At 21.1% G+C, this 17946-nt stretch overlaps 1 protein-coding gene across 1 annotated transcript; it reads left to right on the top strand.

Annotated features, from left to right (window-relative positions):
* Positions 1 to 1546: 1546 nt before the first annotated feature.
* On the top strand, positions 1547 to 17201 carry LOC129611356 (activating transcription factor 3-like). Its single transcript, XM_055524458.1, has 4 exons — positions 1547 to 1995; positions 3366 to 3455; positions 15277 to 16150; positions 16225 to 17201. Exons 1-4 carry the CDS (start codon positions 1690 to 1692, stop codon positions 16950 to 16952), a joined length of 1998 nt encoding a protein of 665 aa, XP_055380433.1. The 5' UTR covers positions 1547 to 1689; the 3' UTR covers positions 16953 to 17201.
* Positions 17202 to 17946: the final 745 nt, after the last annotated feature.

The raw sequence follows: 17946 nt of genomic DNA, 5'->3' as shown, positions 1-17946 counted from the left end.
ATATTACAAAAACTTACAAAAAATTATAAAAACTCTAGCAATAATTTTGTTATTTTAATGCTCTTCCCCTGTAAATTTTGACTCGCCAATAAATGAAGTTTAAGATTCAAAATAATAAATATTCTGAGTTTATACACTGAGTGCTCTTTTTATGTATGCCCATTCTTACATACTTTATTTTTATAATATGAGTTTAATTTAAATTTTACAATTAAATCTAAATAAAAAATTTAATAAATAAATTATTACTGTAAAATAATTAAATTTATAATTAACAAATTAATTAATAATTATTATCATTTTTTTCTTTTTTTAATTTCAGAACTATTCAGAATATTAAAGGCCTTCAAAAAACCAACACTAATAGAATTTATATACATAACAAAAAGATAGGAACAATAAATTAACTATATAAATAAATATATTTTAATAATAATATTGTAAATTGATATATACACATAAATATACCTCTATAAATATTAATAAAAATAAACTAAAAATTTAAAAACTAAATTTAAAGACTTCTTCGTATACTTCATTTATAGATATATATACAATTGATGTGTGTTGGAATAAAAAATCAAATAATCAAAATTATAATTGCCTTATAAAAGAAACATTTTAAAAATTTTAATATATTAAAATTATTAATTAAAAAATATATTCATAAGAATATTCAGTCCAATAATTTTGTGTTTCTTTTTTTGTATATTTTATAAATATAAAAAATTAATAATTATTATTAAATTAATATTAAAAATTTTTTGTCTTTTTTCTTGTGATTTCTATATATATTATATGTGTAGTGTATAAAATAAATATTAATAATTTATTAAGTAAAAAATTAATATAGTTATAATAGAATAACAAATTGAAAATTAACTACAACTCATTGAAAAAATATTCGTAATTTCAGAAAAATATAAAAAATGAAAATTTTTTGGTAAAAAAAAAATTGTATAGGTATTTAAAACTTTTATTATATAAAATTAAAACTATAGGTGTAAATAATTCTATTTAATCTATTATATAAAAATATTTCAAATAAATATTAAAATTAAAATTGATAATAAAATATTGTAAAGAATTGGAAAATATATAAATAATAATAATAAAATCGAAATAACCAAAATTAGTATAACAAATTATTAAATATATATACTGGTATATACATATGTATAATTAATATAATATAAAAAAAAATAATAACAAAATCTGTGAAATGTCATTCATACTCAAATAATCAGCATTTAAAAAAAAAAATTACAAAAAACAAAAACTGATATAAAAATACACAAACACATGCACATAAACACAAAATAAAAAAATTACTATTAATATATAAATTATTATAATTTATTTAATTAAAAATAAAATTTAAATGATATAAAATATATATACATGCATATGCATGTATATATTAATATTCCAACTGTGATTAAAAGAGAACTTTCTAAAATATTATATAATATTAATAATAATAGTATAACAATAAAATATAATAATTTTTTTAAACATAAACAAAATATAATAATTATATAATAAAATCAATAAATACATATAATATTTTGTGCGTTTATTATTTTTGTGTGCTAATTTACAAAAACAAAAAAAAAAGCAAAATACAATATTTATATTATATTATAATTATTTAATTTAATAAAAATAAGAAAAAAAAAATCAATCAAAATGTTTAATTTAAATATACCGGCTGCATCATTACTTAGTGTTGATGGTAATGGATTATGTTCAACACCAAAAACACCAGAAATTGTTAATACATTAATAGCAATGCAAAGTCCATTAGATAATTATACATTTACAACAATAAATGTAACATCACCAGTTAATGGTACTATTATAAATAACGGTAATATAAATAATAATAACAATAATAATAATAATCAAAATAATAATAATAATGAAATAGGAACTGGTATTGTTGGTACAATTCAACAAAATTATAAAACAACTAATGGAAGTGCTAATCAACAGGTGAGAAAAATTATAATACATATATATATATATATATATTTTTAATTTTCATTCTATTTATTTACTATATACATGTATTTTAATATATACTTGGATATAATATCATTATAATTATTGTGGGGGATGATTATTATGAATTTTTTTTTTCTATATTTATTTTTCATATATATATATATTATTCTTTTGTATATAATTTTCTATAACTATTATTTTCTATTTGAATATTAAATTATTAGAATTTTTCAAGGTTAATTTTAAAGATATGTATATAGAACTATATATATTTAATATATATTTTAAATTATTGTGTTATAAAGGTAAATAATAAATTTTGTTTTGCACATCCATATGCAAAACCCAAATTTTTACTTTATCATATTTGAATTTGAATTGAAAAAGAATTAAATTAAAATTAAATTACTTCAAGTATATGTAATATGCTTTACGCATGCGTTCCAATGTATATTCATGTATACTAAAACATTAAAAAAGCGAAAATTAAAAAAGCTGAAATTAAGTCTGTACTTAATGCAGAATACGGAAAAAAAAATATTTGAAAATTGAAATACTTTCCTTCTACTTAAATGGGTGCTAAACAAACGAAAAATGTTTTAAAACAGATATCGTGTCTGTCTGGAATTCAAAATATGTGAATGAAACGTGTGTGTATATATATATAAAAACTGAAATTATACCTATCTGGAATGGTAGCCAAAGAAAGATATTTTCATTTCACAAACACAATCTGTCTGTAATTTCTCTGAAACACACGTTGGAAAAAATGAAAAATTTTGTCATACTCTGTTTTCAGGAAAAATCTTGATACAATCTATACAATACATGCACCGCAATTATCAAAAGAGATGATTATGTAATTAGAGTCGCTTTTTATGCTCACAAATTTATATTGCATTATTTGGTATCATATTCCCCATAATTATATATATTATTAAATTAATAAACCATATATACCAATTAGTGATATGAAAACTAATATCAGACTGTTGTTTTGATTTTATATATTTTTAAAACATAATACAAAAACAAATTTTATTTCATTATAATTATAAGCATATAATCAAATTATAATATTAAACACCTATATGCACATTATTATAAACACCTTTCTTTCTTTCGTTTTTTTTTGTCACAAATTTATTTTCTATAAAATAATTTCAATAAAATATCATGATTATTATCGTATAATCATCCCTACCTATATGTACATGGAACGTAATATACACAGCTAGATATATACCTACCATGATTAAATTAACAATTTTTCAAAATTAACAAAATAAAATTAAATTTAAAATTTATTTAAAAATTTATTTAATATTTTTTTCTTTGGATTGGTTTTTGTTTTTCAGTTCATATCTCAAGATAGTAGTCATTCCAGTTGTTCGGGATCACCTCTTGATTCACCAGCAGGAACATCAACGACACCTAGTGTTCAACAAGTAAGTTTTAAAATATTACAAATATACATATATATATATATATATATATATATCTGTATAAGAGATTTTTAAATTAAATCTATACATAATTCTAAATTAACTCTTTTATTAAAAACCGAAATCATATTTTTCATTTCACAATTAATGCACATTCCATTCGAATATACAGAAATAATAAGATTCTCAAAATGCCTATATAATAATATATAATATAAATAAAGTTGGGTCAAACCAATGGTTTGTATTGTAGCACTTTTCCCTTCAACAAGTGAAAATTCTGCTTTTAAATACAGTCTATGTATACCTATCACACTATAAAAATTATTTTCATTCATATACAAAACTATTACTAGGATTGCATATATTTAGGATGACGCATATATGCAGTCTTTGAAATAAAGCAAAAATTAATATAAAAAAGGGTTAACATTATGCTCGATTTTAAGGGTTAATTGTGTGAGTTAAGAAAAATAATTATATTTTTTAGTGTCACGAAATTTACCGTTAGCTTTTTGCGTTTATAAAAATTTGGAAAAGCTTGCGGTTTCGGAAATATAGGGTGTCAAAAATTCAAATTTTACGATTTTCAAGAGGTGATAACTTGAGAGGGGGTGGAGATGGAAAAAAAATTTCTTCTAACGAAATGAACTATTTGTTAATGTCTAAAAGCCCCTAAAATTTCAAAGTTCTAGAATATAGGATCTAGAAGAAAAACGACATCAAAAATTTGGAAAAAAAGGACTTTAGATAACGGTAAATTTCAACGGCCATTTTGTTTTTCTAAAGTTTAACTATAGTATACCGCGCTAGGGGAAGCAAGCCACTGCCTTTCTGCGTTTGCAAAATTTCAAAAATACTTATGGTTTCATTGCAACAAATATTTAAAAAAGGCCATTTTTAGGGTTTTGGGGGGGTATAACTTCTAGAGGGGGGGAGATAGGTAAAAATTTTGTTCTACGAAAATAAGTTTCTAGTAAAGATCTATGTATATATAAAATTTCAGCTTTCTATCTTCAAGGGTGTAGAAGTTTTGTAAACAGACACACGGACGGACGGACAGAGTGAAACTAATAAGCACTTTTTTCAAAAAATTTTTTGGAAAAGTGCTAAAAATATATATATATATATATTAATACTTAATTCTTTAGTCTGGTCTGTCAATCATCTCTCCAGAATTTGTACAAATCTTCAAAAATAAAATATCCAAAGCAAATCAAAAAGAAATAAAAGTCTGAAAAGTTTTATTGCAATTTTATGTTTACACTCTTTTCATGTTTTCATTCTATGTAAAAAAAAATAATAAAAAAAAATATATCTATTTACCTATACAACACTTACACATACATATATAAATTCTTATATACAAAATGTACATATAATTCTGGTATTTTAATTTTGAATGAATGTTTTTTAAGTAATAAAAATGAAGAAACGAAAAAAATAAAAGAGCCTAAAAAATTATTAAGAATGAAAAAGCAATTTATATTTTTTAACAAACTCGCCATAAAATAAAAATAAAAAAAAAATAAAATGAAAATATAAAAAGAAAAAAAATATTGCTTGTGGCACTCCTTTTTTTCTCTCAAAAAAATATTTAATCCCTGTATAATATATATATATATATATATATATATAGGGGGAAAAATAAAAACACCACTCTCCTTTTAAGAACCCAACACAACCACTCCAAAAAAAAAACAGCCAAGAACTTTCATATTTTTCACATCTACTTAAGTACTTTATTTTTTTTTTTTTTGAAATTTTAACACAAAAACAAAATTTAATGAAAAGAATCAGAAAATAATAAAAAAAAAACAATAATAATAATAAAACGTAACAAAAGTCCGAATTCAACTTAAAAAATAAGAGAAAAAAAAAAAGAACACCCAAATTCAATAGGTACAGAGTTGGGAAAAAAGTGTTAAAAAGCATTCGACTGTACTAACAAAAAAAAAAATTGTTCTCTCTTCACAACTATACAATTGCTTTATTGTAAATAAAGAATGTTGAATTTTAACTCTTTTTTTTTGGAAAAAATCATTTTTAAAAATCATTATAATTAGGAACATTTTTTTCTGATTCAAAAACAAAACGGGGGTTAATATAAAATTTTTGCAATTTCTTTTATAGAAAAATTAATATTTAAAGGGAAATTAAATGAAAAGCAATTAGATGCATTCTTTACAAATTCATAAATCAATATTAATTGTATAATATTGCTAAAAATAAGGTGCAATTATTTATAAAGAGAATAACATTTGTTTAATTACCCTACTCGCAATATGCAATAATAATACTGCATTAATTCACAATTCAATTTATAAGTTATGAATGAAATTTTGAAATTGTGATTATTTAAAATAATAATTTTATTTCATTTTAAACACTTTGTTTCTTGAAAATAATATTTGCAAAAATAATCGAAAAATTTCTGATAAAAAAACAAAAATTCAATTGTACAATGTGGAATTGAGCTTGTTATATTGAAAATTTTCGTTGCCCCAAGAACATAAGGTAATATTATTCATATATGTATGTATCAAACAACATTTTACTCTTAGCCCTAACATTGGTATTTCAGTTTTGTAATATATTCTAATTTTTGAAAAATTTTACAATAATTTACTCGGAATCTGATGAAATATAATATTAAAATCTTAATACTAATTAAAATACGATATTAAAAGAGGATGTTAAGATTAAGAAAATGTTTATTACGAATATTAAAAGAACATTACGAATATTAATTTAATATAATAATTACACTATTTTGAAATACATTTTAATATAACCTATATGTCCTTAATATCAAAGGAATAAGTAGACTTAAATAATAAATTAAAAATAATAATTAATCCCTTAATTTATGGCCCTACATTATATGATGCATATTTTAATTAAATATTAATTATATAATTGGAAATTTGTAACAAAAACTTCAAAATAACAAAAACCTGTAATTTTTATTTAGAAAAATATAATTTCTGTTACAGTATGAGAAAAGTGATTTTTTTATCCAATATTGCATACTAAATCGCAATAATATTCAAAATTTCAATTAAATAAAAAAAAAAGCTGATAGCAAACTTCCTACCTCAAGTCAACACGAAAATTCATCTCTAATTAAAAAAAAAAATAAATATGATCTATTCTAGAAATTTTATTTTAGCCTCAAATAAAACTTTTTCAATTTAATTCAATTTTAATTCAAAACTATAATAATTTTAGGTTCGATTTTAAATTTTTAATTGGTCAGGTATTAAAATTAAAATAATTTGTAAAAATTTGTAAAAAATTTAAATTTAAAAATATTTAATATCATGTTTATATACAATTAATGCAATTACATAATATACAAAAGTGTTATACATATAAAATTCATTATTCAGATTTTATAATGAATTTTTACCGTATATGTATACATATCGTGTTTTGTACATATATCGTATGTAAAAAATCGTGTTTTTCAGCAACACTTAATACATAATTTTTTATTACAAAATAAACAAATTTTTATAAATAAATATATTTTAATAATATATTGCAAATTTTGTACATAATATTATATGGAACGTGTTCAAATGTATATTTGAATACGTGTAGTTTACACTAAATATAGTCACATGTTAAAAAATTATTTACTAATTAACATTATGTGTACATAATAAAATTTAACATAAATATATGTACATATTATTACATGGCTAATTACATACACATATTGTACATACATAATTATATTAACAACAAGTAGCAGATTTTATTTTATTTCTTTGTTAAAAATTTCATTTATTCAGACTTTTAACACCCTATTGAAGCACGCGATATTAATTTTTTTTTTTTCACAGATTTTTTTTCTTATACCCGTACATATAAATTTTATGTAAAATTATTTGAAAAAACAAAAACAAAATTCAATTAAAATTCAATATTATTTACATACATATTTATATATATATATATATATATATTATAGCACCTATTTATATATAATATTATTAAGAATTTATAATACGTCTAAATATTTTAAGCTTAATTACAAAAATATTATTCGGTTCAATGAAGCTACATGTGCGTTCCATATTACGCTTCAATAATTTAAAAGATTATTTTAAAGTTTAAATATCACGTTTTCCTTTTTAACAATTTATTTAATACCTTAATTGTAGATACGTATACAATATATACTCGTAGATATACATATACATAAATATTGATTGAAACCTAAGTTATATATTATATACGTATGTAGGTATATATAATTTTTTTTTTATATAGCAAAAAAAATTTTTTAAAGTTTTCATAGATTTCAATAATTCTTTATAATGAGTAAAATTTTTTTTTGAATGTTTCACAATCTTTAATAAAGTTTTCAATTAAAACTGTTAATTGAACCTTAATTATTTGGATAACTTGTCGTTAAGTATTTCATGATTGTACCAGAGTTGATTCAAAATTCTAAATGTTGCCAAATATTTTGTTCTTGAACATGCTTATACTTTTGTATTAGATTAAATTTTGGAAAATCAATTTCAAAATGCCTAACTTATTACGGTATATGAATACAACACTTGGGTCTTATAGCTAAGAATGTATTAATACTAATATGCTCTTCCTTCCAAATTATATAACCTTATAAAATTGGTAAAATTTCGATATTCAGCTATTTATTTCTTAAAGAAAACTGTAACAAATTTCAATAAATTTTTAACTAAAGCAAAAGAGTAACCATAAATTAATATCTCCAAGTAAAAGAATAAGAATAATTGCATAAATTCTAATTTACCTAATTAATCATTTTATTTTGTTATTGTATTTTCTACTTGAACTTTAAATTCTGCTCCTAAATGTATGCAATTAGAAGATGTCATAAGAAAAATAATTAAAGAAAATTGCCGTAGTAAAAATTGAAGTAATTTTGTAAAATTGTAATATGTGAATTTTTATGACATGAATTTGTGCTGTGACTTTTTAGGGCTCAAGGTAGAGAATTTTACAAACAATTATTTTAATTAAACTTTATTTCCAATAATTTTTTATTAGCAAAAGTAAAATTTTTTTTCAGAATTCCTGGCGCCATTGGTTATTATGCCCCCCTTTAAAAATAAAAAAATTATTAATATTTTTCTTCAAAAAAAAAAAAAAATTTATAATAAAATATTATTATGTTAAAAAATATAATAAACCTCCCAAATTTATACCACATAACAACATCAAAATTCAAAATAAATTTAAAAGGAAGTTTATAATAAAAAAAAAATGCCACATTCATCATTTTACTGCCAGGTTTTTCATCAAAGATTTTTATATAAACGTGTACATTAGATTAAAATTCATTTTCCGAAGAAAAACCATTTAAAAGAAACAATAATATTGTTAGACTATTAAAAAATATTTTTGTTTTATTAAAAAAAAAAAAAATTTCACCTTAATATCACCCATTCGAAAAACAAAAACCAAGAATTTCAAAACCAATAAAATTAAAATTTTTTCTCTCGCATAAATAATAAACACACACTGCATTATATTTACTTCGATGTCGTGGCAAACAATATGGGGGAGGATAAAAAATCAGGTCATCGCATGATACTTTATTTGCATTTAATGCTAATTTTACTTATTTTTAATATTTTCAACTTTTACATTTGATTTTTTTGTATTTTTCTCACTGTTTTAACTTCATTATTTAATCGTATCGCATATCTGGCCTATAACAAGAGATTTTTTTCCCCAAAAAAAAACCGTTTTTAATCATAAGTTTCTTTCAATGATTTCAAAATCATTGATCATTTATGAATAAAAGTTTTGCGCTTCCTTAAATGTTAAGTACATATTTAAATTTTTAAACAAGAAAAACAATAAATAAATAAAATAAGAGACACAAGATGAGAGCATATAAAAATGAAATTAAGTGGCAGGATACGCACGAAATTACAGACTTTTAAACTTTTACTTATTGAAACCTGAAAATATAAAAAATAAAACAAAAGAAAATTTATAATCAAGAATAACAAAACACAAATTACAAAAAATTGATATAGGATGACAATGCAATGAAATTTTTTATTTTCATTCAATAATTTTTTAATATGAATTGAAAAGTGAATTGTGACATTTTGTAAATACATATTAATATGAACAACATAAATATATACATATGCGCATACATTCAATATAAAAATGTATATGAGTTATTTTACAGCGGTATCGGTCACAATTGATTCAATAATTGCAACAAATCATTGTATAACAATATTAAATTTTACTCTTTTTTTTTAAGACATGTTGTGCGAAAGCTTGCATATTCTCACATATTGTAATTTTATCATAAAAATTGTTCATGCAAGTTAGTACCTTTTTGTATTATATACTTTATATACATATCTATATCAGTTTGTAAACAAAGTTGATAAACAATAACACAGTGAAATTTCTATATAGGGAAAATATGAAAAAAATGTCAAGTAAATTTTGCAAAAACGTAAGAGTAACTTTCGATTCAAGAACATATAAAACTCTAAGCGCATAACACATACGCCAGGTGTATAACACTTCAAACTTCATCAGTATTATATAAAAAAAAGAGTTAAGAATATTTATCGAATAGATGGCTTCAATTTTTTATAATTAATGAAAATAAATGTCAAATTTTAAGTATAATTGTTCTCTTGATCGTAAATTTTGATGATATCCTCTCTACAATATTTAACGATCAAGGACATTTTAAGTGAAATAAAATGTAAATGCAATTTTACATGTAATATTTGTTTAATATGAATAATTTTATCATAATGCACAATTGAAAGTTGAATTTACGATTTTCCATTCATATGTCAAAAATGTCATAAATTTATGTATTTCATTTTGTTATCATTGAAAATGATTTCAAAATAAAGATTATTAAATTTTCTCCTTGCACCATTTTTACTTTCTTCTCTCCTATCTAATTTTAACTAAAGTATATTAAAATAAAAAATGACATTGACATTTAAAATATCGTAAAATATTTTTTTTTTTAAAAATTAGTTTTATTTCAAAGTTTATTTGTATTTTATCCACCGTCGCAATATTTTCAAAAAAAAAAAAAAAAATGTAATAAACATGGAAAATGAAATATAGGTGCATAATTTTGTTTTTTAAATTAATTTTTTGACATCATTATAATGAGTCTTATTAATAAAAAAAAAAAAAACAGAAAAATTTCTTTACCACTTGGGTGGCAAAACAATTTTATTTTTTTTATTTTTTTTAATAAAAGAAACTTAAAACAAGAAAATATCATGTTTTTTTAATGATTGTAATTTTAAATAAGTTGACATAAAAATTTGCTCAAACTTGAATTTTCCAGATACATACAACATACACACATATTGTCTCTATACTATAACTTGCTAAAATTTATATAGCTCCTAATGAAAATATTTACAAAATTTTTAAGTTAATATCGTAAATTTAAAATTAACATGCCAGAGCAAAAAAAAAACCAATAAAAAAAATACGTTTTATTTTTTTTTTTTCCAGAAACATTTGATCATAAATTTATTTTTTGATAAAGTGATCTTATATTTAAGTGATACAATTTCGTAATATAACAAGAACCAAAAATTATTCATCGCAAACTATAATGTATAATATATATATATATATATATTAATTTTAAAAAATTCTAGTAAAATTTGATTGACATTTTTAGGTCATAGTTCAATTCATTTAGTCTCGATTTAGTTCAGTTTTATCATTTACAAATATACTGGACTTAAATTGAATTTTGAATTCAGGTAAAATGAAATATACAAATGTGAATCAACTAGTTTGCATGCGCAAGTAGATATAATTTCATCTTGTAATTGCAAAATATGAGAGTAACCTTGTATAACAAAATTTTATATTTCTCCTTTCTTCTATATTCCATTAAATTTTAGTTGCGTAAAAAATTATGTCTCAAAAATTTTTTTTAAAATTCTGTGGTTACAAGTAACAACTACCTAAATCAATTTTTAGCAGTTCCTTATCCATGTAGTGTCAAAATTTCACTAATTAGTATTACCTAATTTATAAAAATACAAAAAATTAAAATGTTATTAAATAAAAACAAAACATTGTATTCTCGGAAACATTTCTTTGAATTAAGCAGTTTTCTCTCAAAACCATAGAATTTTTCTTCATTCATTGATTATTCATTTCATTAACACGAACGGGTATTCTTTAAATTTAGCTGGTTTTTCAATATTTTTTTTTTTTTGTTTTCGTGTATTTCCGATTTAAATTCCCTCTCATTTTTAAATATGCTAACGATTAGTTATTCACAATGCATACCGTTATTTTATATAAAATCTGTGCAAAATTTTATGATATACCTTCGCTCAATCTCAAAACAAAAAATTGTAAATAAAAAAAAAAACTATACTGACCTACTTATTTTATTACTCCAACTACATAAATTTTTTTCTTCTTCATTTTTCATACAAAATGTTAATAAAATCATTTTCAGTTTTTTTCATTTAATTTTTCCTTTTTTTTACCATTTTTTTTTTAAATTACTTTATTGTCTTTTACAAAAGTCTATATAAAAAATATAGAGGGGTACAATATAAATTTAAAATAAAAAAAATTATAATTTCACTTTCACAATTTAAATGAAAAAAAATAAAATAAAATATTTTACAATTTTTTCAACAAAAATTTTGGCAGTAATTAAAAAATTAAATAGAAAACGAAAACAAAATTTTTATCACTAAATTTAATACAAAAAAGTTTTACTAAAAAATTCATCTTAAGTCGGCAAACACAACTTACCATTTTAGGAAAATTCAAGATAATCAAAAAAAAATAAAGAAAAAACAATTGCAATTTTTGTTTGACCGTCTCAATTGGACAATATTGCTGAGATATTTTGAATAAATAAAAAAACAAAAAAAAAATAAAAAAAAAAATTGATTCAATATTGTGAATATATTTTGGATTTTCCAAAAATTGAATTCCAAAAAAAAAAATTAAATATTTGTTATTATTTTTTTAATTTTTATTGTTCTTATTTTCAATCAAATATTCATTTAAGGATTTAAAAATTTCATGAATAACAGATTATTTTATTTTTATTCACTTTAACTTGTATATTATATCAGAAATAAATCAAAATGGTACAATACCATATAATATTTTAAGATATACATAAACGTTTACATTCCGTGACTTCAAAAATGCAGCAACATTGTATTGCTACATTATTTTAGCAATTAAAAGTCATAAGGTCAATTGCGAACTACAGAAATATTGAGCAGAAAGAATTATTAAATAAAATATTAAATCTATTTTGCATCCAATTTTAAAAATAACAGTATGCATTATGAAGTTAAAACTGCATGATGCATTTTTAATAAGTTCCACAAAAAACCATCTGACATATAGATAATATTAAATAAATTTTTCAACTTTATATGAAATTGTTGCGAAAATCGCATATTGTTGAGTTTTTTTGTGATACAATAGAAATATACATTTTCGGATATCAAGGCATTACTTCTTATATCCAGTGCCTAATTATGAACAAAATTTTGTGCTGAATAGATACAGGTACAGACGCCATCCACTACAACTAAATCTGTATTTGGAATACGTCATTTAGAGGTTTATTGCAAATGCGTATAGTCTAGTTTTAAATGAACGCACGATTACATAAGTTCATAACTGAATAAATATTAAAGTTAAAAATAATACGCAATAGTACTGCTTTTGCATATATTACATTTTCGATTACATGAAAATTACTACAACAAATTTATTAATTAAAATATAATATTATAATATTAAATAAATTAATAAAATAAATTAAAATTAATGAAATAATATTAAAATATAAAATATTTCTTCGCAAGTTACGCATTGCAGTTCAATTCACTCATTTATATTACGAGTATTACAATAAATCTTTACAGTTTCAGTTATTCTTCTCCAACTTTTATATATAAATTACAGTAACACAGGGCTATTAACACATTTTATAATATATTACTGCAATTTTGAAGTCATCACTATTTAAACTTATTGTATATATAAAAAAAATTAAGTGATTATTATTATTTTATATTCATTGATATTTCATTCATACAAGTCACATATAAATATTATTAGAGTTCCATATATTATTACAACGGGTATACAACACAATATTTTTATTATTATTTTTTAGTTTTTTAAGTAAAAGGTTTATATTTTGTATTTCCAAATAAGTATGTGAATTTTGTGACCAATATGTACCTACTACGAATATATTATTTTATAACTAATTTTTTATTTATATATTGTGTATATTTTCTTTTTTATCTTACATATTATTTATACTGCATTCGCAGAAAATCACGTTTATTATTCAATTATGAAAACGAGCTCTGAATATGAAATATTTTTTTTATTTTTTTTTCTGTTTTTTGTACACATACGAGTTAAAATCGAATATTTTTGGTATAGTTATAAACTATATGGAGTTTTCAAGCGCCATACAGTAATTTTAAATTGCACTCTTTGGCGGTTTCTTATATACATACTCGTATACACTGCGTTAAATTTAATTTTTGTATTTATTTTTGAATACATTAAGAATTTTTCATTTTTGGCATTTTTTTACAGCTTCATGCTGTATTCTTTCTTTATAAAAAAAAAAAAAACAAATCTTCCATATACCACAAAAAAATTTTTTTTTTTTAGTTTTGGTTTTCTCCAAAAAAAATTTTTGTACAATTATCATAGAAGTGCTAAATGATATTTTGTGTTCAGATGTTTCTCTTTAACTTGATTTCTTATTATTTTTTATTAAATGACAAACAACAAAACGCAAAATAAAATCACTAAAATAAAAATTTAAATCCTATAATTGGATTGAAGAGAATGGATGACATGAAAATGCATAAAATAAAATAAAAATATCGAAAAAAAATAAAAGCTTGAAATCATGATTTTGCCAAAATAAGCTAAACAAACTTGATCTTTTAAATATGTAGCACCCATGACATGAGTTTCCCCATATAATAAAAATATTTTCATCCTTTTTAGACAAATTTTCTGTACATAAAGTTTCATGATTATTTTTATTTCGTTGTTTCTTATTTTTTCATATATTTCAAAAAAAAAATTTTAAATTTAAATTTAGTACTGTACATTTAGTTTACATAATTTATAACAAATTTTCTCAATTTAAATAGTTAATATTGTAAATTTAAGACACCATTTAGAGATAAATATTAAATACGAACTTTGTTATAAAAAAAGAATTTAAAAACTATTACATTTCAAAATACCAATAAATTCATAAATCAATTTCATATTATGTACATATCTTTATTCGAAAAATAAGTTATTTAGGTCGAATATTTAGTAATATTATGGGAGATTATATATACAAAACTTTAAATTTACGCAATAAAGAAACCTTTGAGTGCAATTATTCTGACGTCAGTTTTATTCATTTAGGAATTACAATTAAACAACTAAACAAGTTATGTTGACATTAGATCTGTATTTTGGTAGACGCCGTTTTTCTTAAATTTAAATATATTTTGCCCGACCATGAAATACACGATAAGCTATACAAAACCACGGGACTGAGGGTAATTTGATTTGTAACTTGATTAGATTTTAATTGTGCTGAATAAGGTAGATTGCACATTATTTGGCATGTATAGGAAAATAGGTGCATTTCATAAATGTCATGATTACTATACTTACATACAAAATAATTTATATCACAGTTTCATTCCATACCTTTCAATTAAATAATTTATTAAAATATAAAAATTTAATCTATGTATTTTTTTTTAATTTTCAGACATGTTCTCAATTGATAAAAGCTGGTCTTAAATTATCAATTCAAAGTAAACGTAAAATGTCTAGTGGAGATTCAAGTTCTGGTAATGAACAACCATCACGTAAATATTCTCGAAAATCATCAAATGCAAATTCAGTTGCCACAAATAATAATAATAACAACAATAATAATAATAATAATAACAATGCAAATATAATTAATAATAATATTAATAATAATAATAATAATGTTATTGATAATAATACTATAAATTGTATTAATAATCACCAACAAATTCAACAACAACAACAACAGCAACAACAAACATATTGTAATGGTGGTTCATCAATATATTCAAATGATAATGGAACAAATGGTGAAACAAGTGAAGATGATTGCCAATTTGATCAAAAACCACAAACAAATTCTCATTTAATATCAACTGGTTTAACACCAGAAGATGAAGATAGACGAAGAAGACGTCGTGAACGTAATAAAATTGCAGCAACAAAATGCCGTATGAAGAAACGTGAACGTACATTTAATTTAATATCAGAATCGGAAACATTAGAAAAACAAAATATTGATTTAAAATCTCAAGTTCAAAGTTTAGAAATAGAAAGAAGAAGAATATTTGAAATGTTACAAATTCATAGTTGCCTTCATCCAAATGGATATCAACCACCGAATAAATTTTTACAATCACCAGCTTATAAATATTTAAAAGCATTAGGTTTATCTAATGATGATGATATAAATAATTCAATTGAACAACAAACAACACGTACAGTTATTCCATCTGTTGATACAATTAAATATTCAAGAATAAATGGTTTAAGACAACAGCAACAACAACATCAACCGATTTTAAATCAAACTCACCCAACTCATTTAGGTATTATCAATATATATTATAAAAAATAAAAAATAAATATTATATTTTTACTTCATTTTTTTTTTTTTTTTTAGATATGCTACCAAATGGATATTGTAAAGCATCACCAACAACAGCTGAACTTGGTTATTTAAATTCACCAACACAAGATGTAACAAGCACCTGCCATTTACAACAAATTTTAACAAATACAAATATAACAAATGTAGTAACACCAACAGCAACATCACCTCTTACAAATGGATGTCTAACACAACAGCAACAACAACAACAACAACAGCAATCACAACAACAACAAATTCAAACAACCCAATTAGGAACATTATTAAAAACTGATTCACCATATAACATTCCAACAACCCAGAGTCCAGTTGGTACAACAACAATATCAACAACACGTGATAATATTATTAATGATGATACACCAACTGTTGATAGTACAACAGCTGATTTTGTATTAAAAAGTGAATATGCTGATAGCCCATATACAACTGATAAAAGTGCTGAAAGATTTTTATGTGAAACAAATTTTGATACAACATTTGATATTAAACATAGTAATAATTTAAATAATAATAATAATTTAAATAGTCATAATAATAATCATAGTACATTGGATTTTAATGCCCAATTAAATTGTTCAAATAGTTATGATAATATATTAAATATTAAAAATGATTTTTTGACACATGAAGAATTATTAACAGAAATGTGCGGTGATGGTCCAGATTCTGAATTTACTGATTTAGATACAGGTATTTCATATGTTCATAATATAACAAATGGAGGTTGTCTTGCGTGAAATTTATTGAAAAATACAAATATATATATAGAATATGATAATAATTATTTAATAAATGAATATTAATATATTTATATACATACATATAAATGCATGCAAGTAAATATACATACTTATATACATAAGTATATAATAATTTGATATCGAAATTTTAGTACTGTATTACAAATACATGGTTCGGCTTACGATAATTCATGAATTACATTAGAATCAAATACGATTTCGATATCTCTTATAATTTTGTATACATACATACAATACCATTTTAAATGTAAGAAGAAAATATTAATTAGGATAGAATGACAATTTGTTTTTTTAAATTTTTAAAATTTTTAAATTGTTTTTTTTTTTAATATTATATATACTCAAAAAAATCTTATGTAATTTTAAATTAAATTCATTAATTTATGTATTTAATAATTAAATTATATTTTAAGATAATAATGAACTATAGGTATTTTGTTATAATAATAAACCATTTTCATTTCTTAAAATACTCTTTGAAACGATTATTTTTAAATTATTTTAGACTAAATTATAAAAATTTGATAATTTTTTATATTTTAAATTTTTTTAACATTTTCAATATTTTAATATTAAATTCACCTATTTTTTATAATGCTCACACATTTATTTTAATTACTTGGCTTATAATTGAAAAAAAAAAAAATCTTTTCATTATGATAGTAAATTTTAATTGTTATGACAGTAAATTTTTTAAGTGTACGAGTATTCCTATTATGGTCCCAGTTTTAAATTAATTTCAATATTTTAAGAAATTTTCGATTTTTTATACTATTAAATTTATATTTGCAATAAATTTATATATAAATATAATATTTAATTCATATATACGTAATTAATATATTTACTTACTTGTATGTATGTATGTATATGTGACATTCGAAAATGTTTATGATTTTGATCCAAAAAAAAGAAAAAAATATTATTGATATTTGAACAAAATTTATAGAAATATATCATTATTAAATAA

The sequence above is a fragment of the Condylostylus longicornis genome, unplaced genomic scaffold (assembly GCF_029603195.1).
Source record: "Condylostylus longicornis isolate FDR11 unplaced genomic scaffold, ASM2960319v2 ptg000049l, whole genome shotgun sequence".
Classification (NCBI taxonomy): Eukaryota; Metazoa; Arthropoda; class Insecta; order Diptera; family Dolichopodidae; genus Condylostylus; species Condylostylus longicornis.
This window is presented reverse-complemented; position numbering and strand designations above follow the sequence as displayed.

Bases quoted from the DNA above. Each gene is read 5' to 3' on its own strand.
- LOC129611356 (XM_055524458.1), top strand. From the start codon at position 1,690: ATGTTTAATTTAAATATACCGGCTGCATCATTACTTAGTGTTGATGGT. The intron at 3,456-15,276 runs GTAAGTTTTAAA...TTTAATTTTCAG, and splicing joins CGACACCTAGTGTTCAACAA to ACATGTTCTCAATTGATAAA. The intron at 16,151-16,224 runs GTATTATCAATA...TTTTTTTTTTAG, and splicing joins AACTCACCCAACTCATTTAG to ATATGCTACCAAATGGATAT.